The sequence below is a fragment of the Tursiops truncatus genome, chromosome 1, assembly GCF_011762595.2.
Source record: "Tursiops truncatus isolate mTurTru1 chromosome 1, mTurTru1.mat.Y, whole genome shotgun sequence".
NCBI classification, from domain to species: Eukaryota; Metazoa; Chordata; class Mammalia; order Artiodactyla; family Delphinidae; genus Tursiops; species Tursiops truncatus.
The window spans coordinates 138,678,944-138,705,737 of NC_047034.1; the positions used below are offsets into that span (position 1 = coordinate 138,678,944).

At 50.1% G+C, this 26,794-nt stretch overlaps 1 protein-coding gene across 9 annotated transcripts; it reads left to right on the plus strand.

Annotated features, from left to right (window-relative positions):
* Nucleotides 1-16: 16 nt before the first annotated feature.
* CYB5RL (cytochrome b5 reductase like) lies at nt 17-22,849 on the plus strand. Of its 9 annotated transcripts, none has more exons than XM_019937741.3 (7): nt 17-147; nt 5,415-5,690; nt 6,584-6,732; nt 9,480-9,567; nt 12,955-13,059; nt 16,959-17,162; nt 20,984-22,849. In XM_019937741.3, exons 2-7 carry the CDS (start codon nt 5,499-5,501, stop codon nt 21,185-21,187), a joined length of 942 nt encoding a protein of 313 aa, XP_019793300.1. In that variant the 5' UTR covers nt 17-147; nt 5,415-5,498; the 3' UTR covers nt 21,188-22,849. The 9 variants fall into 9 exon arrangements, with proteins under 9 accessions (XP_019793300.1, XP_073645543.1, XP_004316359.1 ...); XM_073789442.1 differs by having other exon boundaries at nt 39-143; XM_004316311.4 differs by lacking the exon at nt 17-147 and adding an exon at nt 165-565.
* Nucleotides 22,850-26,794: the final 3,945 nt, after the last annotated feature.

Genomic DNA, 26,794 nt, shown 5'->3' on the forward strand with positions numbered 1-26,794 from the left:
GCCGAACGCCCAGACTCGTTTTATGAGTGGCAGCCACTTTAACCAATCATCGTCCGGGCATCCTCGTCTTGCCCCACCCTGCAGGCCGTCAGCGATTTCCCACAGGTGGAACCCTGCCTGCCTCCCCGGGGAAGCGCAGGAGGGTAGGTGAGTGGTTGTGATGGGCAGGGGGACTAGGAGAAAAGATTCAGGACTTCAAGCCTGAACTCGGGACAACCTTGATCGCTTAACGAGCAATTGGAGCTTGGGCAGGGCACTTCCTTCTGAGCCTTAAAGTCACTCGCTGTAAAAATAACGATAGAAACGCCTAAACTAGCGCCTAAACTAGCTTGGGCAGGGCACTTCCTTCTGAGCCTTAAAGTCACTCGCTGTAAAAATAGCGATAGAAACGCCTAAACTAGCGTCTAAACTAGCGCCTAAACTAGCTCAGCACCCAGCGCGCGGTGGGTACGCCGTAAATTTCCTTGCCTTTCCAGCCCTCACGCGGAGCCTGAGCGTGGCCCTTGCACCACGCCGGCGCCGCACCGACCGCGCTGCACTGCACGCCTCCTCCCAAGCGCCCAAAGTGAGTTCCTTTCCTCGGAATGTCGCGTTTCGCCTCCTAGAAGCAGGGCCAGAGCGGCGGAGGTGTACCTTCCTCCTTGCGCAGCACGTATTTATCAAATGCCCACTGAGTGTCAGGCACTGCTGAGCATCGGGTTTACACTGGTGAATAAAACAGGTGTGCGATGTAGAGCGTACAGTTTAGTGGGAGATGCAGACAGAAAGCAAGTAAAGTAAATAAATAGCAGTTGCAACACACACACACACACACACACACTTCATATGCCTTTTCCCCCAGTTATTTTTCTCTTCAGTATTTAACACTAACATAACATGTTTTCTATTTTGATTTTATTTAATCACGCTCTCACTGGAATATAAGATCCATGCGTGCAAGGGATTTTGTTTCTTCACTGCTGTGAAACCTGCTCCTAGACCAGTGCCTGGCACATAGTAAATATATGTTTAATGAATGAATGCATAATGATGTGATGAATAAGCAAATAGGGTACCTTCTAGAGAATGAGAAGGGGGTGGTTCAGGGAGGGCTCTGAGGGCAGATGACCTTGAAGCAAGGCCTGAGGGTGAGGAGTGTCATCCAGGCAGAGGCAACAACATGTCAAGGCCTGGCTTCTTAGACTGAAAAAGTAGAGGCTGAGAGAAGATGTGAACCTGGCCTTTAAAATTCATGACTGACGTGGCCAGCTTCTCTACTAATTTCCAAAATACTAGGGAAAGTGGGATTAGTAAAACATGGAGAAAGTAAATTTAAGGCAAAGAAGGCTAAATAACCCTCACACTGTACAGCAGTTTACAGTCAATAGGGCTCCTTCACTTACCTCACTTTATCTCTGAAATACCTTTTGGGAGTAAGAAGTCAGCATAAAGAGGGAATCAGATCTCATTCACTCTTAATACAAACCTGGTACATAACATGCAAGAAAAATGGGTTGACCTGATGTGACACCAAGCTAGGCTGCAAGCTCTGTGAAGGTAGAGCCCCTGTTTTATTAACCTCTGCTGTATCCCAGCACCTAGCACTGCGCCTGGCTCCCAGACCTTATATGTAAACTGAGTACTCACCACTCACCTGAGCCTTGCATATGCCAGGCCTGTGCTTGGTGGTAGAACACAGAAAGAATAAGATAACTGCTTGCCCTCAAGGGGTTCTCAACCTGCTAAACCTTCCTGAAATCATAGAACCAGCAGTAGAACCAGGTTTTCTTTTCTCTAAAGAGCAGCCTTTCCTCTATAAGAGAAAGATTTATTGCACACAGAGGAACTACCCTTCTAAAACCAATGATAGTAAGTGGTAAGAGAATTTGGACAAGTTCTGATCAGAAGAACACTGGGCACCACACAAGGAGATTGGATTGTATCTTGTAGGCAGTGGGGAGCTATTGAAGCTTGCTAAGCAGGGGACTGTTGTGATCAGAGCTGGTGGGAGGTGTGCTGATTGATGGTGTAGGGGGAGACTGGAAGCACATCGTTTGGGCCCATGGGAAGCTCCAGTGTAAATGGGTGTGGAAAGCAGGAAAAGTGGGAAAGATCTTAAAGGTTAGGGCTCCTGGGAAGTGATTGGTAACCAAGAAACAGGACTTCACTGTCTTCTAGTAGGTGTGGTGGTTTGCTCCTCTGCTTTTGCACAGACTTGGCGCACACCTTGATTCTAGCACTTTATGCACGAATGAAGCTACGGCCCTTGGGAAGCTCCAGGGTGCCTATAAAATTCCGTGGCAGTTTGGCAGGTTGGGTCCCTGTTCTGTGCCAGCCCAGTGCCAGGCACTGGGAATTGGAGATGAAGACACTCTCCTCTGCCCTCTAGAGCATGAAATCCAGGGAGAAAGAGCAGCCTGGAGTCTTAAGAGACCAGGTATGTGCACTAACTTTACCACTCCTGCTTCCTGGCCTCAGTTTTCTCCATTGTGAAATGAGGAAGAGCATGGCCTACTTATGTACAGCTGTCGAGAGGACTGAGTGAGGCAGTGCCTCTATCTTATCCCGGTTCTTATCTGTTTAGTGGATGACTCCTCCAGGACAGAGATGAGTGTCAGTCACCTCTGTGTCCCAGCACCTCATTCAGCAGCCCCTGCCCAGTAAGTGTCTAAGAGGCAGGAATGAATAGGAGGAAATCAAAGACTGGAGCTTTTATTTTTTAAATTTTATTTATTTATACTTTTAAATTAATTAATTCATTTTTGTCTGCATTGGGTCTTCATTGCTGCACACAGGCTTACTGCGGCGAGCGGGGGCTACTCGTCGCTGCCGTGTGCAGGCTTCTCATTGAGGTAGCTTCTCTTGTTGCAGAGCACCAGCTCTAGGCGCATGGGCTTCAGTAGTTGTGGCACACGGGCTCAGTAGTTGTGGCTCACGGGCTCTAGAGTGCAGGCTCAGTAGTTGTGGTGCACAGGCTTAGTTGCTCCGCAGCATGTGGGATCTTCCCCAACCTGGGCTCGAACTCGTGTCCCCTGCGTTGGCAGGCGGCTTCTTAACCACTGCGCCACTAGGGAAGTCTAAGACTGGAGCTTTTGGAGGAGTGATATTTACATCAAATAATGCTCTGGGACATCAGACTTCCCCTAAGTTCTGTTCTCAGACAAGAGGGAGAGAAGACCCTCTTTTACTTTGATTTGCCTGTGGATTTTTAAAAAATATTTATTTATTTATTTGACTGCACCGGGTCTTAGTTGCGGCACGCGGGATCTTCATAGCTGCGTGTGGGATCTTCATTGCAGTGTGCAGGATCTTTAGTTGTGGCATGCGGGATCTTTTAGTTGCAGCATGCAGGATCTAGTTCCCTGACCAGGGACTGAACCCGGGCCCCCTGCATTGGGAGCACAGAGTCTTAAAGGCTGGACCACCAGGGAAGTCCCTGCCTGTGGAATTTTCAATGAATAGTTTCCTTACAGGTGAGATGACCAAGTCTATTTCTATATAAACTGTATAGTTCCACATATGAAGACAGAGAACCTTGATAAATCCCAAACTGCCCTCACAGAAACATCTCAAAATAAATCATAACCATTTAAATTTTCCTCCCTGATCTTTCTTTCAGACAATGTTTACCTAATGGCCCTGAAACCAAGCTCCTTTCCTTCTTCCTTTCATATAACATCCATATTTTTAAATGTACACTGTGCTAGTTCATAAAATGAATAAAAAACAGGTCTCTGCCCTCAAGGAGTTCACAGTCTCAAAAGAAGAGAAAACCACGTAAACATGTAATTTCTGAACAGTGTGAAATGCTATAGGGTAGAGATTCATTCACTGGAAGAGCATTTATTGAGCACCTACAGTGACCAGGGCTGGACCAAGTGCAGTGAGTGCTGCAGGAAGCAGGAAGCCAAGCAGGCCTTCAGAGGCTCCAGCCTGTTCTCTTCCTCTACCCACTCATCCCTCCCTTGTTGTCAGTTACCCAGAGCTCCATCTCCAGACTCAGGTACCTAGACCTATTTAATCCAACTGGCAGCTGGATTTTGCCCTTGGATGTCCCACAGGCACTCAGTGTACCTCAAACTGAACTTAGCCATTTCCCCCACTTCCTCTTTCCCCTAAAACTCAGCTTCTCTTGGACCCACTATCCACCCACGGATCCAAGCCAGACACCTGGATGTCCTTTCTATCCCCCTCACCTGCTCACCTCACATCCATCAGTCTCTGTGTCCTGTTAATTACTGCTTCAAGATTTCTCTAATTGACCACTGTCCTCTCATCCTCCCTGAAGCTCCCCTGGTCCAGGTCCTCATTACCTCTCACCTGGACCATCATGATTTCCTCCTCCTCCTGTTTTCCTGTAATTGAAGAACAATATGTTCTGAGACCAGACAGAGCAGAACTAAAGTCCCAGTGCCATCATTTGGGGACCTTTGTCACCCTGGGTAAGTTATTAAACCTCTCCAGACCCCAGTTTTCCCATCCATAAAATGACACCTCCAGGACTGGCCTTGTTGTAAAGATTAAATGAGATGCAGCAATTTGACAGGTGACTCACCAACAGTGGTGAGTGAAAGAAACCAGACACAGAAGAATGCATTCATATGATTCTGTTTAAAGGTAGAAACTAAGCAAACCTGATAAATAGTGGATAGGGTTGCAAATAAAGGTGGCACAACTAAGGAAAAACAAGGGAATGATTATATCAAAAGTCGGGCGGGGGCTTCCCTGGTGGCGCAGTGGTTGAGAGTCTGCCTGCCGATGCAGGGGACACAGGTTCGTGCCCCGGTCCGGGAGGATCCCACATGCTGCGGAGCGGCTGCGCCCGTGAGCCATGGCCACTGAGCCTGTGCGTCCGGAGCCTGTGCTCTGCAACGGGAGAGGCCACAACAGTGAGAGGCCCGTGTACCGCAAAAAAAAAAAAAAAAAAAAAAAAAGTCAGGGTGGTTAATGGGGAGCGGGGGTGTGATCAGGGAGGAACACAAATGTGTGGCTTCTGGGATGCCAGCAAGGTTCTTTTTACTTGAGCGAGTGGTGCTTACGAAAGGGTTCTTTTATTTATTTTTATTTATAATTTATCTGTATAATTTATCTGTATATAATTTATCTGTATAAAAAGTTATTTTTATAACTTTTATAAATATTAAGTTGTACATAAATGTTGTACTTCCTCATTTAAAATATTTTAAAAATTCAATGCGATTTTCTATGTAATCTTAATCCAGCAGTCCTCAGAGCACACGAAGAGGTCAAGAAACCATGGTTGCCCGTTCCGATCGCTGTGCCCTGTCTCCCTCCCTCCCCCACCAGGCAGCAGATCCCAGGATTGATTCATCCCTGTCCCCAGTGCTCACACAGAGCTTGGCACCTGCAGGCCTCAGGGAGAATGAGTGGAATAGAGGTGACCAGAGTGTAACCACATGTTTTCCCTCTCCCAGGCTGGCAAGGGAGGAGGACCTGGGCCTGCTCTGGGAAGAGCACCCAGTTGCCCACACCTCCTGCCTGACCAAGGCCCACTGACAATGGACAAGGGGGAGGAAGACGACGACGAGGAAGCCTGGCTGCAGCTTCGGCCGGTGGAGCCCCTGCCCTCCCAGTGCTGCGGCAGTGGCTGCTCACCCTGCGTGTTTGACCTCTACCAGCGAGACCTAGCAAGTTGGGAGGCAGCCCGAGCCAGCAAGGACAGGAGCCTGCTGAGTGGAGAAGAGACACAGGTGAGGGGGAGCAGCGTCACCTGGCCTCAGCCCTGTGCAGTGTACCTGCTCGCGGAAGCTTCCTTTGACTCTGTACAGCAGAGAGAAAAGAGTGAGCTTAATGGAAGCAGACTGACCCAGGTTCAAAGCCGGGCCCTGAGCTGGTGAATGGGGAATGGGGCAGGTGGCTAGGGGAGGTCCCAGGAGTGAATTGGGTGTGGGCATTTTACAGGAGAGGGAGATCTGTGAGTCGTGGCATTCAGAGAAGACTTCCCGGAGGAGGTAGAGGTGGGGTGGAATATTAAGGACAGTGGCCTGAGACTTGGAAGACATGAATTTGAGTCCCTGCTCATGGTGTGACCTTGTACAAATAAGTCACTACCACTCAGGCCTCAGTTTCCCCACATATAAAATAAGGATATTGGATTAGATCATCCATTAGGTCCCATCAATTTCTAAATTGTGCAGATCTGGATTTTAGCAGGTTTGAAGGATGGGTAGGTCTTTCGTACATTGGAGATGAGTGTTCTGGATAGAGGGCACTGCTCGAGCAAATAAAGGCTCACAGGTAGGGAGCCGCAGGGTATTCTTGGGGTACAGAGAAAAGTCTGGTGTCTGATGCCTGGGAGATAAAATGAGACTTGGGGCCCATCCACAGGGCCCTTGAGTGTCCAGTTAAGGACCTTGCACTTTATCCTGGGGCTGAGGGGAGCCATACAAGGCTTCAGAGCAGGGTGAGCTCAATGTAAAGTGTTCTGGCATTCTTAGAGCCTGAAAGGAAGTGAGGCGGGACTACGCTACTACAGAGAAAACTTATTGGCCTTGATAGCCTCTCCTTGTGGGGAGGTTGCCCATGGATGCTTGCATGTCTCTTGAGTCCCAGCTTCTAGCTGTTGAATCTTTTCCTGTTGCAGAGCTGTCCCTCCAAGCTGAGCCCAGAGACCTTCCTAGCCTTCTGCATCAGTGCCACGGACAGACTCACTAAGGACACCTACCTTGTCCGGTTTGCATTACCTGGGAACAGCCGGCTCGGCTTGCGGCCTGGCCAGCACCTCATCCTACGGTACACTCAGGTAGTGGGAGGACCCAGGCTTTGCAGCCCTGCTCTGCCATTTGCTAGCTGTGTGGTCTAGGGCAACTTGCTTAACCTTCCTTAAACCTCCATTTGTCATCTTCAGAATAAACATAGTAATACGTGACTCAGAGGGCTCTTGGAATTGAACTAGATAATGCATTTTCATAATAAATAATAACAACAGTAACAGCAAACACTTTTTTAGCACTTCGTATCCAAGGCACAGTTCTGTGTGCTCATATGTATAAGCTCATTCATCCCTCACAAAATCCTGTGTGGTAGACACCAGTGTCATGCCCGAGAGGAAACTGAAGTCAGAGAGGTTTAGTAACTTCCCCAAGATCACACAGTTAGGAAGTGTTGGAGCCAGGATTTGAAAGCAAGCAGTGTGGCTCCAGAGCTTGTGGTATTAACCTCATATGATTAGCACCAGTTGATAGAGAAGACACTGTTGTTGAAAATAAGGGTGTTGCCCAGTATCACACAGCTAATAAGGATTCAAACCCAAACAGCCCGCCTCCTGAGTTACACCCTTCATTCCTCTGAACTTCCTTCTTCCGTCCAGCTTACTTTTGTACTCTTCTCCCACCTTGATCCCCACCTCCACCTACACAGGGACAGGACCCTTTGGGACCTCCAGATGGAGGTGGCTGCCAGGCAGTTGACTCTCTGGGTCTGAAGCTCAGCAGAGAAATCTGAGCTGCAGACGTGGATCTGGGAATCATCCAGGTATATTGTTATGCCTGGATGGCATTTGGGAGCATGTGGGGCATGGAAAGAGGGAAGGAGGTAGGACCGAACCCTGACAACTCCAGCATTTATGGTGTTGGCAAGAGGAGGCAGAGCCATCAAAGGAGACGGAAAGTCTAGCCAGTACTTGCCTCGCACTGACCCCTGGTGTTTGTGCCCAGCTTGTTCTGGCCTGTGGCCTGGCTGACGGTCCTTAAAGGTCACTGTTCCAGTGGACAAGAGGGGCCACAGGACAGGTCACAGCCCCAAGCAACCCTCCATCCATAAGTCAGGGATGCCCAGAACTACCTGCTTCTAGTCTGGCCCCTCTCTGTCACTCCAGTGACATTCCTAACACATGCAGCTGACCACATCCCTCCTCATTCAGCCCCCTTCTGGTACTCCACAGTGCCTCCCCAGTGACACTGTAACCCAAGGCCCCAGCCTCCTTGCCCAGCAAGTTCTTCTCCACACCCCCCCAACCACCCCCATACGTGCCCCTTGTTCCAGCCCCGAGGTCCACTCGCCAGTTCCTGGCTTGCCCTACATTATCCTACCTCTAAGCCTTTGCCCAGGCTGTTCCCTCTGCCTGGAATTACTTTACTTCCTGCCCATTGTTACCTGTTAGTGGCCTGCTTGTCCTTTAAGACCTTCTGAGCTCAAGGCCTTCTGAGGTTCCCTAGGTGAGAGTGCCTGTCACTTTTACCCCTGTCATAGCAAATGTCACAGTGCCCTTTGCATCCGAGCCATGCCATATGTTCTGTTTGTTATTTCCTTGTTTTTTCTGTAAGCATTTATTGAATATTTCTGCCCAACTTTTGATACATTGGGACAGGCCTTTTTAATCTTTGCATACCTCAAAGAAGAAAATTTTGTACATAGTAGGGCTCGAGAGAGGAGTGCTTAGGTGCTCCAGGGAAGCTCTGAGTAGTGGTAAGGAGCCCAGACCTGGAGGCAGACACAGCTACAGATGAGTTCTAGCTGTGTGACCTCAGGCAGGTGACATCCCTTCTCTAAGCCTTGGTTTCCTCATTTTGGTTATTGTTTGAAATAAATGAGATACTGCATATAGTATACTTGGGGCATCTTAGGCATTTCCTACAACATGCTGCTCTTATTATTACTCATGGTCGTGCTCCCGGCCCCCTTGTTGATAACACTGGAGGGGATTCATGCATGGGGTCAGGCTTTGGACTAAGGCACCCTTGAGGATCCTTTCACTTCTGATGCTCCTGGCATGCGGTCGTGTTTGATAAATGTTAAACGCTTGTTAAATATAGTTATTTTTATCTTGATCATTCTGTGGTCGAGGAGAGGTCAGGAAAAACCCCAGTGATGTCCTAAAATAGCTCACATCATCAGTGTACTTTTTTTTTATTTATTTATTTTGGCTGCGTTGGGTCTTCATTGCTGTGCACGGGCTTTCTCTAGTTGCAGTGAGCGGGGGCTACTCTTTGTTGCGGTGCGCGGGCTGCTCATTGCGGTGGCTTCTCTTGTTGTCGAGCACGGGCTCTAGGCGCGTGGGCTTCAGTAGTTGTGGCTCGCGGGCTCTAGAGCACAGGCTCAGTAGCTGTGGTGCACTGGCTTAGTTGCTCCATGGCATGCGGGATCTTCCCAGACCAGGGCTTGAACCCGTGTCCCCTGCGTTGGCAGGTGGATTCTTAACCACTGCGCCACCAGGGAAGCCCATCAGTGTACTTTTTGAAGCACTTTTTCATCTGTGACCCCTGTGGAGCTACACAGCAGGGGCATAGACAGTTGTCCCCATTTTACAGAAGGGGCAGCTGAGGGTTTAAATGACCTGCCCAGGGTCTCACAGCCAGCACGTGGCAGTGGGGGGAGCCCAGTGCTCTTTTCTTCTGCTCCATCTTGCCTGCCCCTCAATGAGGACCCCTGGGGATGACTGGGCCCCCACCTTCACTCTCACCAGCCTGGCACAGATTCGGTACTCTAAGGGTTTGTTGAATAACTGGCTGACTGCCTGACTGAGTGCTTCTCTTTCCCAGAGGGATAGTAGATGGCTTAGAAATTCAGAGAGCCTATACGCCCATCAGCCCTGCCAACGCAAAAGGATACTTTGAAGTTTTAATCAAGGTGAGCCAACTCACACGGATGCTCTAAGAGGCTGTGGACTGGACCTCCATTTGCCAGCTTGGTCTGGGTGGGGCACTGCCCTCTGACATGGGAAAAGCCAGCGCTCACATGGGAGGAGGCTGGCTTGAGGGAAGAGCAAGGACAATGAAAGAGACCTTTTCTCATCTCCTCCTCTCCTGGGGAAAGGAGGCTACTGGCCCACCAACAGAGGGCATGTTCCTGATAGATTTTATGGAAAACAGGCTTGGACTGAGAAAAGTAAAGCCGTTCCTCCTCACCTTCTTCCCTATTGATGAAGTGTAAGCACTGAGCCGGGAAAAGGGGAGCCAAGTCATGTGCACCTACTGTGTGCTGGGCACGGGTGTCCAGGGAGAGTCAGACATGGTGCCCGCCCTCAGATAGGGGCCAGACTGGGACAGTACAAGGTGGTAGATGCTGTGACACGAGGCCCCAACCCAACTCAGGGCAGCTGGGGCTGCAGGGAAGGTGAGCTGGGCTTCCCAGAGGAGGCTGTGTGTCTGAGCTCTATGTTTAAGCTCAGGAGTGGGAAGGAAGCTCTGAGTGCTGTATCAGCACGTACAGCGGCAAAGGAGGCATGATTTGGGGAACTGTTAGTCATTTGTCCTGGAACACTTCTGTAGGCAAAAGATGGGACATGGAGGACCTTGGGGGCCAAAGTAACCTGAAATCATCTCGCAGGTGGGTTGGCAGGGGTCGGGGCATTTGGGTTGGGCCTTGAGGGAGGAATACAAGTTAGCAATGGCATTCCAGGGGGACGGATAACCGAAGGCAGGGAGGGGTGAAATAGAGCAGGGTCTTCTGGGAACTGTACCCAGTCTGAGTGGCGGGAGGAGAGTTGCTTGTAGGGGCAGCCGAGATGGGTGGGGAAATTGGCAGAGATGAGATGAACAAAGTGGGCTGGATGCAAAATATCCCAGAGACCCAAGGAATAGGCAACAAATGTATAAGACGTCATGAAGGTCCAATTATGTGCAAAAACAATGAGGTTGAACTACATGAAATTGCTGACATGCTAACATTTTTGACTTACAGAAACAGCAGTTTCATATGGGTCAGCCTAATACATAGCTCTAGATCATTTCCCAAATGGAATCCTAGGGAACACCTATATTTAGGAATAGTTTTCACATCCTTTGTCTCCCTTGTAGGACAGGAATTATCGCCATTTCACTGATAAGCAAACTGAGGCCCCAGGAGGGCCTGAGGCTCCCCAGGTAGTAAGAAGTACAGCTGGAAGGTGAGCCCTGGCCTTCTGACTCCAGGTCCCCAGCACCGTCTCTGGCTCCCAACCATCCCCGCCTGCCTTCAGAGCTGGAGTATTTATTCCCTCACACATAAGCTTGGATGGGATCCCTTTTCCACGCAACTGTTTGTCTGGGAGATTCCACAAATCCTCTCCAAATGGCCTGCTTCCCCAAGCTGCTTGTCTGGGTGTGTTTCTATTGAAAGGATAAGCCTGGAGACAGTTCTTCAGGGCAGCTGGATTTCTCCCAGCTGCAAGGCTGATTTTCTCCTTCGTTTACCGGAAAGCCTCTCTTTAGAGAGATGCTTAATTATCCCTAAGCCGCTGGCTGGGAAGATCTGGAAATGTCTTTGCAAATTGGGAAGGCAGGCGGGTTTTGTAAGGTTTACCCTCCCATGTAGATGGAAAGGAGGAGCTCTCATTTCTCTGGCACCTTCTGGGCACCAGGTACTGCTTCTAGCTCTTTATTTTAATTATCTCGTTTCAACCTCATAATCACCCTGCAGAGTAGATCATATTCTCCCCACTTTACAGATGAAGAAACTGAAGCCCAGAGAGATGATGTCATTGTCCCAAGGTCCCTGGGGTAATATGATCTCAAGTGGAAGAACAAGTTCAGTGTCAGTTCTGTTTAACAAGTGTGTATTGAGCATTTACTGTGTGCCAGGCTCCGTGTGGGTGCCAGAGGCACAGAAAAATCCTTCCTTTCTCCTTGAGTGCTCTCTGTGCATAGGGCCCCTAAGGCCACCCCTGGGGCTGTGCCTCCCTGAGGCTGGGGCCACAAAACAAGGTGTGCGCTGAAATATAGCCTCCAGCAACTTAGGAGAAAAACTGTAGCCTCCCCCCAGACCTCTTCAGGTAAGCAGAAGACTTGCCTTGCTTTATGCATGTGGTGCCCAAGGAAGGCAGGGATGGTACCAGAAGTAGCTGTGGGTGCTTAAAAGCATGTCTGGTGACCAAAGCCCAGTCTCTCCTTCAAGCCTGGTTATAATTTCTCCAGACACCCTTCCTGGGCTGTCTTACCCCTGACCATACCACACCTGATGCCCAGAATTCTCTCTGCCCTCCTTCCCGCATCCCCAGTGAGTTTGAGTCTACCCAGTCTTCAAGGTCCAGCTTAGCTTTCCCCTCCAGGAAGCTGTCCTCGATCCCACTCCATTGGAAGTGACTGCACCTCCTCAGGGCTCTCCTAGCACTTCATCCTTCTCACGGGGGGTTAGGTGGTCTCTACATTTTATATGCCTGAGACTTAGGTCCCTCTTAGATTGTGAGCTCCTTAAAGGGAGGGCCTGAATCTGGGTTCATTCATTCATTCATTCATTCAGATGTTTAAGTCCTTTCCATGACTCAGGCACTGGCTGCCTCCATGGAGCTTAAGGTCCAGCTGTCTCCCCTGCAGCCCCAGCATGGTGCCTGACAGAGTCAGGGCAGTGTGCCCTTCCCCCGTGGAGGAATCCCCTCCACAATCTTCACTTTTTTCATCCAGCCAGAAGACAGTGCAGGGATATGCAGAGATTGCAAATGAGGCGGACTCTAGCCCATAAATATATTTGGTCTTGGCCTGCACGGTGTTTTAAAATTTTGAATTAATTGCCAACATTTCAAAAATGGGAAAATTTTCACAAAAATATGGATTTCCTGCCCCTCTTAGAGAGTCAGAAGATCTGGCATCGCTGGCCCCACGGACTGTGTACTGGAATTTGCAGAGTGGTTTCCTCCTTTAGAAAGAGTATTCACTCACCAATTTACTGTAGTCCCCACCACTCACTCTTGTCTCCCTGTTGCTGAGACTGCTAGTTGCCATCAATCGTCTCATACCCAGCTCTTCACTCAGTTCTGTTACCCACATGGCCATTGTAGTTATTTGGTTTGAGACCTCTGTAGTTAAGGCCGTAGGTCTTATGGATTCTCATCCCAGTCTTACCATTTACCTTCTGTGTAAGCTTCTTGGCCTCATCTGAAAACGGGGAACGACAGTACCAACTTGATGGATAATTAGGATTAAATGACACAACACGTGGAAAGCACTGGGAGTGCAGGAAGGGCTCCACTGTTGAGGCTGATGTGGTTTGTATTGGCAACATGTGCCTGTCTTAATGAGGTCTCCCTTCGTTTCCTCCCAGTGCTACCAGACAGGGCTGATGTCCCAGTATGTGGAGTCCTGGAAAGCAGGAGACACGGCTTTCTGGCGAGGACCTTTTGGAGGCTTCTTCTATAAACCAAACCAGGTCAGTGCCCTCACTGAGTCCTCAGGAGACCCCTCCCAGCTTAGCTTTCAGGAATGTGGTTCTCATGTTTCAGGCCATAGTATCTCACTGTGCCATTCTTCTTGAGCCCAAACCTAATCCCAAGAGTATCCTTGGGGTTGGACATAGGAGGAGATGGGAATAGGTGCTAAGAAACAAAACTGCCTGCCCATGTTCCAGAACCATCCTTGCCTGCCCATTGCTTGGAAAAATTCAGACTATGAGCTAGGTATTTAGGGCCCTTATGCCATCTGACTCTCAGATATCTTTCCAGTTTCACGTTCCATTTACAAGACTATGAGACCACTCCCTAAATACACCCTGTGGCTCACTGCTTGGGAACCCCCTGCTTCCCAACCCAAAGGCTCTTCCCCTCATCTTCACGGCATGTTCACATCCTCCCCTGACATTCCCAGGAAGAATCAGTAATTTCTCATCGGTTGGTGCATATCTGGAAAGCAGTTTGACAGTATGCACTGGGAGTCTTAGGAATCTTCACACCCTTGACCCAGTGCTTCCACTTCTGAAGTCTGTCCTATGGAAAGAATCCAAAATGCTGCCTCTTGCGCATGTTCATGGCGGCTTTATTTATGAAAGCAAGAAATTGGAGACAACTGAACATCCAACAACAGAACAGTTAAGTACACTGGGTTACAGATACGTGATAGACTATTATCTTGGATTTTAAAATTATGTTTATAAATGATGTTAATGCTTAAGCTGTAAGATCAAGTGACAAACACTAGGTAAACTGAATATACAATGTTAGGAAACTAAGTTAAATTGCACAGAAAATATATATATATTTTTAAAGAATTCCCTTCCTTCCTTCCTTCCTTCCTTCCTTCCTTCCTTCCTTCCCTCCTTCCTTCCTTCCTTCCTTCCTACTTCTTTCTTTTCTTTTCTTTTCTTTTCTTTTCTTTTCTTTTCTTTTCTTTCTTCACCGCATGGCATGCAGGATCTTAGTTCCCCGACCAGGGATTGAACCCAGGCCCCCTGTGGTGGAAGTGCAGAGTCTTAACCACTGGACCACCAGGGAAGTCCCCAGAAAAAATATTTTTTTTAAAAAAACAATAAAATGTTAGCAGCTCTGGGTAGTGAAATTATGGGTGATTTTTATTTTCTTCATTATGTTTTCCAAATTATCCATAATGAGTACCTGTTACCTTTATAATTAGGGAAACAAAGCAAAACAAAAACAAATGGAAAAGAACAAATCATTTTTCCTCTCCATTCTTTTTTTTTAATTGAAGTACAGTTGATTTACAATGTTGTGTTAGTTTCAAGTGTACAGCAAAGTGATTCAGTTATACATACATATATATGTGTGTATATATATGTATACACACACACACACACACACACACACACACACACACACATATACATCTATTCTTTTTCAGATTCTTTTCCCTTATAGGTTATTACAAAGTATTGAGTAGAGTTCCCTGTGCTATACAGCAGGTCCTTGTTGGTTATCTGTTTTATATACTGTAGTGTATATATGTTAATCCCAAACTCCTAATTTATCCCTCCTCTCCCTTCCCCTTTGGTAACCATAAGTTTGTTTTCTATGTCTGTGGGTCCATTCTTTTTGTTTAATTTAAAAATAGCTTTTATTGGTATTTTCCTTACTACAAATGCAGTACCTGTTCATTACCAAAAAAAAATTCAGCAGATATAAAGAAGCTAAAAGAGACTTCCCTGGTGGCCCAGTGGTTAAGACTCTTCACTTCCACTGGCAGGGGCACGGGTTCGATCCCTGGTCGGGGATGTTCCGCATGCTGCCTGGTACAGGCAAAAAAAAATTTTTAAATAAAAAAAATAAATAAAGAAGCTAAAAGAAGAAATAAAGAATACCTGCAGGCCATCTTCCTGGACATACCTTGGCATACCTTACTACCTTGGCATCCACAGACCCCACTGGAAAGCCCTGCACTTCCTGTCTGGGAGGGTGTAGGGCCCAGCCATGAGGGAAAAGACATGGTGTGTCACACATGAACACTTGGCTGCTGAAACTGTGGCTAAGGCTTGGCTCTGCTCCTGTGAGGATGCTGGGATGCAGCCCAGTCTTGCCACTCTGCAGTCATCTTCAATGCAGATGGATCACGTCAGTCCTGAGACATTCCACAGACTTATCATAGGTATTCACCCAGGGCCAGGCCAGTGCTGGACCCTGGGGGCTCAGAGATGGGTCAGATGAGTCCTGTCCTCCAGAAGCTCACAGTCTGATGGGGAGACAGGCCCACAAATAAATGACAACAACACAGTGTGACAAGTGTGAAGAGGGATGCACAGAGGGCTGTGGGAACACAGGAAGGACCCCTCACCTGCCCCTGGCTCAGAGAGGGCTCCCCAGAGGAGAGCCTGAGCAGTGATGGGAGAAAGGGGGAGCATGGCACACCCCGTGACTGGGAGGCTGGGAGAGCATGAACACAGGACAGGATGATGGGCTAGCAATAGGGCTCAGTGAGGGAAGGAATCTAATTGTATTAAGCCCCATGCTCCATACCAGGCACTTGATTATTTTTTTAATTTTATTTTAGAATTTATTTTATTTTATGTATTCGGTTTTTTTGGCTGCATTGGGTCTTTGTTGCTGCACGTGGGCTTTCTCTCTAGTTGCGGTGAGCGGGGGCTACTTTTCGTTGCACTGTGGTGGCTTCTCTTGTTGCGGAGCATGGGCTCTGGGTGCGCGGGCTTCAGTAGTTGCGGCATGCGGGCTCAGTAGTTGCAGCTCGTGGGCTCTAGAGCACAGGCTCAGTAGTTGTGGCGCACGGGCTTAGTTGCTCCGCGACATGTGGGATCCTCCTGGACCAGGGATCGAACCTGTGTCCCCTGCACTGGAAGGCAGATTCTTAACCACTGCACCACCAGGGAAGTCCCATACCAGACACTTTATGTCATCTCTTTAATCCTCATGACAGTTCTGAGATAGGTGCTATTCTAGGGAGGTGCTGTTATTTTCTTACCAGTGAAGAAACCAAGGCTCAGAGAGGTGAAAGAACGTGCCCAGATCGCGTGACTGGGGGTTTTCCTGCAGATCTGCCAGGCTCCTGATAGTCCAGGAAGCATTCCATGCAGTAGTGTGGTGTGCAGTGGCTGTTACTAAAGCTGGTGAACACTCAGACTGTGCACAGAGGCCTAATCTCTAGAAGGATGTCGGTGAATACCACACTGTGCGGGTCAGGCACTAACCTTCTAGGCACTGATCTTAAAGAGGCCTAGAGCCAGGAAACAGGTTTGGTGATGGGGAGCTGATGGAACAGGTGCCTCTTGGGAGCTCACTTTGATTGCCTGGCTCTCTGTGCCAGGCACTGAGGTATAGTATCTCATTTAGTCCAGAGATGAGCAGGCTCAGGGTCCAAGCCAGGGGCCTCCGATCTCTGCAGGGTTGCCCTGGGGCAGAGGAAGCAGCCCAGAGGGCAGGGCTGGGATGGCGGTGGGAGAGCAAAGCTTTGGTGGGAACAGGTGTCAGCTCAGTGTCAGGTGGGAAGCCTTCCCTGGCACGGGGAGTCAGTCTGTAATGGAGCAGACTTCCTTGGGAGGTAGTGGACTACCTATCAGCAGAAGTATGTAAGCAGAGTCCCGAGGGGATGCTTCAGAAGGCAGCCAAGCCACTTGCAGGATGACTGCACCATCATGTTCCCTTTCAGCCTCCAGATTCCATGATTTCTGTTCCATAGACCTCATAAGCTGTAGCCTTTCACAGGCAAGGATGGTTTTCTGGAGGAGGTAGAGAGGCGAACTCAGATGGGTGGGACACCCAGGAAGGGCAGTGCCATCCAGTTCAGACAAGCCCAAGAAAAGCCCCCGTAGTGGATGGCTGGGGTCAGACCCCTTCCCAGCCCACCCCTGTCATATACCGTCCTGTTCCCTAGTATGGTGAGCTCCTCATGCTGGCTGCTGGCACTGGCCTGGCCCCCATGGTGCCCATCCTGCAGAGCATCACAGACAACGCAGAGGATGAGACCTTCATCACCCTGGTGGGCTGCTTCAAGACCTTTGAGGGCATCTACCTGAAAACCTTCCTCCGGGAGCAGGCTCGTTTCTGGAATGTCCGCACCTTCTTTGTACTCAGCCAGGTGAGCCCAGGGGGATGATTTCCTTCCCTGATTGAGACTCTACTGTCCCCTGCACCCGTCTTGAGGACATGCTGTGGGCTCTCTGCCCTGTGCTGTAATAGTCATCCCTGCCCCTGGTGGAACCCCCAGTGTGTGCCTGGCAAGGAAGGCAGGTGTTGCCGTGTTCATTATGCAGATGAAGAAACTGACGCTCAGAGGTGAAGGCACCAGCTGGTGTCGTGCTGCCAGACAGGGTGAAGCCAGGATACGAACCCGAGACTGTCTGCTTCCAGAGCGCCAGCTCTCACCCACCATGGTTTGCTGCCTGCCATCCACCCTCTGGCATCCTCTGTTGTATGGGCGGGGGGCCTGGCTGTAGAATCAGTGGGCCAGGCACAGGCGTCCTCTGGCTGTGGTAGCTCCTTGAGGCAGGGACCACGTGTCTGGATCACCCTGCTTTCAGTGCTTTGCACAGCACCAGGCATGGAGTAGGCACTCACCCGGGCAATGGCTGGTGGAGTAAACCGGGTCCAGTTCACTGCATTTGTTAGGGTCTTTTCCACATCACTTTGTTCCCCCCTGGGAACAAAGCTGCTTTCAGATCCTCCAAGTTACAGCCACTCTAGCTGGAAGCGGCTTTGCCTCCTGAGCCCTCTTCCCTCTGGTTCCCCATCCCCTCCATTCATTCAAGCCGCCCCTCTGGGCCCTCCCCACAGGGCCGCAGCGTGGAGGGCTGTCTTGCACCTCACCTCAAGCCAGGCCCTCAGCTATCTTTGTTCACTGGCCTTCGCCTGGTCTGTAGCTTTATTTCTCTTTCCTGCATGCCCTGGGTTGAGGTTCCCTGCCGGTGCCTCCCCTCCATTCTCTTGGTCAGGGTCAGCCTCATTACCCTGTACTTTGGAGCACCCTTGTCATCAGTTTCCTCTTGAGACAGCTTTAGAGTGTCCCTAAAGACTTACACGATCCTCGACATTGTGGCTGGGTAGGGGAGGGTGTCAGGAAACCAGAGGTCCTGAGGTGCCCGGGGCCAGAGTCCACAGGCCTGTGCACGGGGCAGAATGCTCTGTGGCGTGAACACCGAGAGGGTCGTGCTTGGTGAACATTAGCAGCGACAGCAGCGCCCAAGGTCAGGGATGAAGCAGAGGGCTAAGGTCCAGCCGAGGGGAGAGGGGCGAGGGAAGGGCCACTCCTGCCGGGAGCACGCTCAGCCCTGCCTAAGAGCTGGTCGGGGAAGGTGGCAGGAAGGCAGGCACCTGGCAGAATTGCCCTGGCGGTTGGCCAGCCTTCCTTTCCCCCACCACGTGCCAGGTGCCAGGGATTTAAAAACGAAAATGGGCCGTCCCTGGCGGTCCAGTGGTTAAGATTCTGTGCTTCCACTGCAGGGGACGGGGGTTCAATGCCTGGTCAGGGAACTAAGATCCCACATGCCACACAGGGCGGCCGAAAAAAATTTTTTTAATAAATAAATAAAAATGAAGATGACCTCTTACTGCCCTCCAGGTGCTCATCTATATGTGTGGAGACAGCCACGGAGATGGCTGACAAGGGCTCCCCTTCATCGAGCACCTTCTCTGTGCCTAGCACTGTTCTAAGCACTTCATGTGTACTAACTCATTTAATCCCCACCACCATATTAGGAGGCTTATACTGCCATCATTGCCTTTTAATAGATGTGGAAACTGAGACACAGAGAGGTTAAGAAGCTTGCCCAAGGTAACACAGCAAGTTGGTGGCGAGGCCATGCTCTTATTGCTTGTCAGTGTAAGACAGCACAGGGATAGGTGCTGTGGCGGGTGTTCAGGGTGCTGGAGGCAAGCAGAGAGGGCTTCACAGAGGAGATGGCATTGGAGCCCGGGCTTGAGGGCAGAGTTAAAGTTCACCAGCAATAGGGGACCTTCTACCCTGGGCCGGGGCTTTGATGAGGCCAGTGCCCTGGGGTTGGGCAGGTGAGTGGGCTGGCTGTCAATAGCTGGGGAAGGTGAGGGATGGTGGAGTGAGGGATGCCTCCTGCCTGTCCATGCTTCCTCCACTCCGGGTGTTGCCTGGGCCATAGCGACAGCATCATCAAGGATCTCCCTGCTCCAGCCGCTCCTTGACGATTTGTCCTTCATCCTGCAGCCGGAAGGGCAGCTCTGACCACATCACTGCCCTGCTTCCTGTCCTTCCCTAGCTCCCCACCGCTCTCAAGGCTATGTGCCAGCCCTCCACGGCCTCGCCTTCCGGCCCACTCCGGCTGCATGCTGCGTTCTGGTGTCACTGGTCTGCCTGTGGTCTCAAGTGCTCTGTGCTTTTCTGGCTCCTGGGTCTTTGCTCGTATGGTTCCCCCTGCCAGGCACACTTTTTCCCACTTCTTCACCTAACGCCCATTCATCCCTCACATCTCTCTGCTAAGGTGTAATTCCATCCTGGGAACTTTCCCTGAGCCTCCAGGCTGGTGTAGGTGTTTCTGCTGTCACGGCCCAGGCTCTGCTTCCTAGCACCCACCCCACTGCATCATCATTGTTTATGGGTCCCCTCCCCACTTGAGCAGCAACCAGACCCCATGCATCTCTGGGTGCACAGTCAAGGTCAGCTGCACTGAACCTAACTGGCCTAGGGGGATCGGGCATTGGGAAGGAGGGGCAAGGCCAACGGGCCCTACTCGTTCCTGCCCTCGAGGGCCCATTGGGCAGGTCAGAGCACGAAGGGCATGCAAGAAGATGCAGATCATCAGAGAGTGTCCCCTGTCAGCAGCACAGCACTGTCCTCAGAGGCCCTCGGGGTCCGATGAGCTCTGTGAGTGCGCCTGAGATTCGAGGCCTGCATTCATGGAGGCCCTCTCAGCGCTTCCCCGTCCGCTGCGCTCATCTCAGTAGCTCAGAGAAGTCATGGCTCCTCACCAGAAAATGGTGGCAAAGCTTGGATTCCAACCCCAACCCCTCTCTCTCCATCCTGTCTCGCTGCTTGGCCCCGGGAACCAGAAGTTCATCTCGATAGGGTCTGCAGAGGTGATGGTCCTGTTCTGCTGCGGGTTCTGTTTTGTTTTGGACGCTGGTTACATGGTTTATTCTCTTTGTTAAAATTCTCCAAACTATATAAACTTTACGATTTTTATACCTGTGTTATACTCCAATAAAATGTTTACTTAAAAGATATTCTTCCAAGTAGTGGAGATTTTCTTCTGTGGCCCTGGGAATGAAAGCCACAAGCTAAGTCTAGAGAAGCAGAAAGAGAAGGAGCCTGGGGCATTGCACACCCCCAGAATACTACCTCTAGCCTTTTCATGTGAGAGAAATAAACCCTTCTCTTGGTTAGGGCACTGCAGCCCGGGATCTCTGATACACACAGCCAGATGGGGCCAGGAACCCTGTCTGTTTAGTGCAGCTGCTGTATCCCCATTGCCTAGCACCGGGCCAGGCACAGAGTCACTCAGTAAACATTTGTTAACTCAACAAGCTAATTGAAATCTTAAATGAACAAAAGTTATGCTCCGAGGGTGATGGTGATGGATAACCTTGGAAAGATGCTAGGAGACCCACAGTCATGGTGAGAAAACATCCCCCCTGAGTGACAGGTGCAGTGGCCCCAGGTTCTGGTCCTGCTGCTGCCCCTGTCATTGTGTGCCCTGAGAGGCATCCCTCCTCCCTGTGCATCAGCTGTTGTGGAGGATGACTACCTACCCACAGGCTTCCATGAGGGTGATGTGAGTCCCAGTGTGAGGAAGTGCCTGGCCCGTGGTGGGGTTGGGTGAAGGTTGGCTTCCCACCCCCTCTGCCTTAGTGTCCTTGTTGGCCAGAGAGGAGCTGGCCATGTGAACTCTGAGGACCCCCAGTAGTCACCCCCACTATTTCTCATCCTCCCAGGAGAACTCCCTAGAGCAGCTTCCCTGGAGTTACCGGGACAAGACCCACTTTGGCCGCCTGGGCCAGGACCTGATTGAAGAGCTGGTCGGCTCCTGTCGGAGAAAGCCGTTTGCATTGGTCTGCGGCTCAGCTGAGTTTACCAAGGACGTGGCTGGGTACTTGCTGAGCGCAGGCCTGGCCGAGGACTCCTACTTCCTCTTCTAGGCCTGGCCTCCCTTCTAAAGCTCAGGCCAGGGACCTGGCACTGGGACGCAGGAAGGGACACAGACTGAAATCCAAAGACATGAATGGAAGACTGCCGCTAACTCTCCAGGTGACCTGGGACAAATGTCTTTACCTCTGCACACCTCCGTTTCTCATCCACCCCACGCGGCTCCTGACTCCCTCAAACAGGCATCCTCCTGGGAGGAGGGAGATGGAGCTGCAGGAACCTTGGGGAGGAGAGTATCGGGCCGGGAGTCAGGGAGGACTCCCTGGAGGGAGCCAGGTCCTGGCTGGGTAGGAGTTGGCAGGAGAAGGACTAGCAGGGGCTTTCCTGGTTCCTCAGCTTCAAGGGTTTGAGAGGGGCTCCCACTGGGCCCTGCCCTGTAATGCCTGTGCCAAAGCCTGCTTTCCCTGGAGATGTGTGTCTCTTGTGACCTCAGGGCTGGCTCAGGTGAGGTGCTCACTGGTTAGGGAATGACCATAGCGGAGGCTAGAGGAGGCACTTGCTGTATGTACCTCCAGTGCCGTGAGCCTGACACAATGAAGGCCGTGGGTTCTGCGACCTGAGCATGTCTCAGAACAAGGTGGGGCCCTAGATTACCTTTATTTTGGCACCAGGTCTTTTGTGCTGCAAAAGGCTTCACTCTCAGTCTCCTTTTCCTGGCTCAAGAGCCCAGCCCAGAGTCCTTTCCCCAGCAAAAGAGCCATGGAAGCAAATGCCTCCCCCTCCTGCAGGCAGCCAGCTCAGCCGTGCCTTCAGCTGCAGCGCCCTGGTGATGGTTGCCATGGAGATCTAAAGATAGAGCAGGAGTCCAGAGACCTGGGTCCTTCTCCCTGCTCTGCCCACTGAGCTGCTGCTGTTTCTGAGGCACCCCACCCCCTCCATCCTTCATGGGGCATGCCCTCCACAGGGAACTTAGCAATCCTGGACAGCACACCGCAGTTCATGAATTCTGCTTTCTGTAGCCTGGGCTCCAGTATGCTGCACCAGCTCAGGCTGGCTATGGGCAGTCCCAGAGTTGGAATATTAAGCTGTGGAATCTCAGAATCAAAGAATCATAGAATCGTAGAGTTGGAATTTTGCAGTCATAGAATCACAGCCCTCATCATATCAGAGGTTAGAGCTCAGGACTCCAAAAAGCATCCCATCTACCAGACTCATTGTATCAATGGGGAAACCAAGGCCCAGCTAGGCCACGTGACCTGCCCAAGGTAAAACAGCTCATGGCAAGGCCAGTGTCAGAAGCCAGGTCTCTAATGTCAGCCCTGTCCTCAGAGTTCTGTACCAGTGATTTTTAAACTGGGCTCTGCAGGACACTACAGTTCCTGGCATGACAGCAGTGAAGGAATGGCCAGGTGGGATCTCCAGGCCCCCTTCCGACCAGAACAGTTTTGTTTTTATCCCATTTATATCTTGGAGCTTGGAGTCATTTTCATTTGTGAAACAGAGTTTTCCTGCACTGCACAAAAAGTTGCAACAAATCTCCTTGCTGTGCCATGTTCAATAAATAATTATGGCAAGCAGTTGGGGGATGGTGCCAAAGGTTTGAAACCAAGCTTCACAGACAGAATTCCATGGTCAAATAGTTGTGGGGAATACTGCATGTGACCTTCACCAGGAATCACGTGCACACGAGCATATTAAAGGCTCTGAAAAGTCCAGTGGTGAAGAAACGTTTTCCATTTTGTTTAACCCAGAGTTTCCTAAGCTTATTTAATTAGAGAACACTTTGAGACCAACATTCCATGGACTGCTTCAGGAGATGCTGGTCTGCTGCAAAGCCTCTTTCCAGAATAGCATAATCAGTGGGGAGGCCCTTCCCTGAGAGGCGGAGGTCCCGAGCAGGAACTGTGATCTCATTCGGCCTCTCCTGTGACTTGAGCAAGGCACTTTCTTTCTCAGGGCCTCTGAATCTATGCATCTTCCTCCACCCTTTCTCCTCCCTCAGTACGTCCTATTGATTATACTCACAAATACTCCTGGAGGGCCTCTTAGGAGCCAGACTCTTAGGCACTGAGGGAAGAACAATGAACAAGGTGGGTGCGGTTCTGGGAAGCTCCATTGGGGAGCTTATAGTCCGACAAGGAAGGCAGAAATTAAAGTTGTAATTCTAAAGGGATGAGTGTGCTAAAAAGGGAAGTATGGAGCGCTAGGAGAATGGATGCCAATGCTCTAGCCTGGCCTAGGGGAGGCCAGGACGCACCACTGCACTGAGGGTAGAGGCCTCTCACTCACAGTTAGGCGTGGTAGGTGGTCCCCACTTAGGGAGTGAGGGGTCTGGGGCAGTTCTTGTATGTCTGTCTTTTCCCATTTTAGATATTTGATGTTTAGCTATTACTATCCAGTGGTAACCAACAGCCCCTCTTACCCTAGAATGTGTCACCCTCCCCTTCCCCTCACTCCATGTGGGATCTGTGCGGTCTAGATGCTGGTGGGGTTCCGTATGGGACATTGGTGAAGACCCAGCCACGCCCTGGGTGCCAAGATGCCAAAGGGCTCATACCATCCGGAAACTTGAGAGCTCATGGCTGGGTCCTGTGCCTCGAAAGATGATAAGTGAGTCCAAGAAGGGGACTAGGTGGAGTGTGTGCGCATGAACCTCTTTGAATCAGGGTGAGGTTCCCAGCTCAGGGTGAGCTGGCCCATTCCTCCCATCTCTCCTGGTGATGCTATCAGGGTGTTGGTGGCAAAATCAGTGGCTGCCTTGGTTCCGCCCTCATCATGTTTTGCCTGCAGCATTCCCATCCTCAGCCTCCAACCTCCGGCCTCTCCCCTACACCCCCTTTCACACTGTGACCAGACCCAATTTTTTAAATTGTAGTGGTAACACTGTGTCGGCCAAAAAGTTCATACGGGTTTTTCCGTAAGATGTTATGGAAAACCCGGAACGAACTTTGTGGCCAACCCAATACTTAACATGAGATCTAAGTGTAGGATAGTTGTTGAGTGTGAGTCCAGTGTTGCAGCTCTCCAGAGCTTATTCAGACTGCTTCTTCTAACACGCAGATCTGAGCGTATCACTCCCTTGCTTAAATCCTTCAGTGGCTCCCTGCTGCCCTCAGGGTACAGCCTCGTGGCTCTGCTTACCTCTCCAGGCTCATTTTGTCTTACTACCCCTCCCTTCAACTCTTACGTTCCAAGCACGTTCTCTTGCGTCCTTCAGTCCCTTCACATCTGCTGCTCCATCTGCCTGGGCCAGCCTTCCACCCTCCCATCTTCCACTCGCCTAAGCCTCCTTGTCTCTAGAGGACTTAGCTTAGTGTCATTGCCTCTCGGAAGCCTTGCCTGCCTCTATACTCCAGGCTAGGTTACTGAGTAGAGTCTTGCGCGTTCTTCTGTTGCTGCACCCATCAAGCGGTCTCTTATGCATGTGAGCACGTCAGGGGTCGTCCCTGTTCATTGTGTCCCCAGCGTGGAAGGGTGCTCAGTACATCCTGGATGTCAAACACCTGAATGATAAACAGCTAACATTTCATGGAGTCCTTTACAGGTTGCAAAAGGCTTTTCACCTACATTGAAGCATGCAGTTGTCACCAAAATGCATGCTATTTTATTACCCCAATTTACTGATGAGGAAACTAAGCTTCTGAGACATTAAACAATTCTCCAAGGTCACGCAGGGGTACATGCTGCAATTGTTATAAAGGCTGTATGTGACACGAGGGTGCACCAGGAGATGTGTTTAAAGACTGTCACTGCTGTACTGTTTGAAACTGCAAAGAATGGAAACTACCTATATGTTCATCGGTAAGAAAATGGAGAAAGGCACTGTTCTATGTAGTCTCACAGCGGAATACCATACAACAGTTGAAGTAAGTAAACTAGATTTACATGTATCAACATAGACTAAATCCTAAAAACATAATGATTGAGTGAAAACCAAATTGTAAAAGGAAAGGCACAGTAAGATAGCCATATTTGGAAAGTTTAAAAACACAAAATAATACCAAATGCTCAGGAAGGAGACTGACCAACTTCAAGGATAGTGGTGACCTCTGACCGAGAGAAGGGAGGGGGAGGGGACGGGATGAGGGCTTTTATCTGTGTCACTTTACTGTATAAATATTTGAAATGAATACAGCAGAGTACGATCATCTGGTAAATCTGGGTGATGGGTTCACCGTTGTCTGCTTATTAATGTTCTATCTTAGTCTGTGTTTGAAATAGTTCCATAATTAGAGATTTGTTAAAATAAGATTAAATATTCCTGGTCAAAGTACTTCAGAAACTAGAGGCTTAAAAACATTCATTCCTTCTCTCCCACCTCAGGATAGGCTGTGCCCTTTTATGCCTCCAAGCTTTTCAGTCTTTCATTTGAAACTACGGTGAGTACCTCCCCTGTGCCCTGATTAGTCACAACAGTCAATGGTATAAACCGTGCCCAGCAGCCATAGCTACATGCTGTTCCCTCTGCTTGTCCCTCTTCTTTTCCTCGTAAACTCAAACCAGAGTGACTTTCCAGACACCACAGTTTTGGACTTTTTGTTTTGTTTTATTGTGTTTTGTTTTCATTTTTTAAGTGAGGCAGACCTAGGTTCAAATCTCTTAGTGATTCTGTAGGTATACAGGGCAAGTAACTTGGCCTCTCTGGGCCTCAGTTTACTTACTCATCTATAAAGTGGAGATGGTACCACCATCTCCCAGGACTGTGTGAGGATGAGGGAAACGTATGTGATGCCCAAGCACAGTGCCTGGCCCGGAGCGAGTGTGAGAACCAGCCCCCTTCCTCTCCGCTCCCTGGAGGCCCTCCCCAGCAGTGCCTGGTTCATGCTGGTCTCTGGACGACAGCACTTGTTCTCAAACTTTTCACTATCAAGAACTCCCTTTTTTGGACTTCCCTGGTGGTGCAGTGGTTAAGAATCCACCTGCCAATGCAGGGGACATGGGTTTGAGCCCTGGTCCGGGAAGATCCCACATGCCGCGGAGCAGCTAAGCCCATGCGCCACAACTACTGAGCCTGCACTCTAGAGCCCACAAGCCGCAAATACCGAAGCCCACGTGCCTGGAGCCCGTGCTCTACAAGAGAAGCCACTGCAATGAGAAGCTCATGCACTGCAACGAAGAGTAGCCCCCGCTCGCCGCAACTAGAGAAAGCCCGCGTGCAGCAACGAAGACCCAAGGCAGCCAAAAAAATAAATAAATAAAAATAAATAAAAAAATTTATTTTTAAAAAAAAGAACTCCCTTTTTTATTATTTTCCCCATGCTTTGGAAGATTTTGATCCCAAATTGCATGTATTAAGTCATTATTATTTTATTTCCCATTTTTTATTAATCAAAGACATAGATAGCTGCCCCTCAGAGCTTCTGATCTGTACAGCCCGCCAGGAGCCGCACGTGGATGACGTAATTCCAGCCAGACGCAAAAGAACTCAGCGGTGTGTGTGGTCTGGGTGGCCCGAGGAGGGCAGATGTAGAGGCACCTGACTCATTTTCTTTTCATTGACCAAGAGCTGTGGAAGCGGCTGGCCTTGCCTGGGTGGGTGCTGCTTTCCCAGGTCACTGACTGATGGGACCGAGTTTTCCCTGCCAGGCTCTGGTACAGGGCCCCATGAAGGTCCCAGAGCCTTCATCCCACAGGGCTCACTCCAAATAGATGGCATGCAC

Excerpts from the sequence above, each read along its gene's own strand:
- CYB5RL (XM_019937740.3), top strand. The coding sequence starts at position 4,782 with ATGCTGCGGAGCGGCTGCGCCCGTGAGCCATGGCCACTGAGCCTGTGC. Across the intron at positions 9,568-12,954 it reads ACTTTGAAGTTTTAATCAAG|TGCTACCAGACAGGGCTGAT; the intron begins GTGAGCCAACTC and ends GTTTCCTCCCAG. Across the intron at positions 17,163-20,983 it reads CCTTCTTTGTACTCAGCCAG|GAGAACTCCCTAGAGCAGCT; the intron begins GTGAGCCCAGGG and ends TCATCCTCCCAG.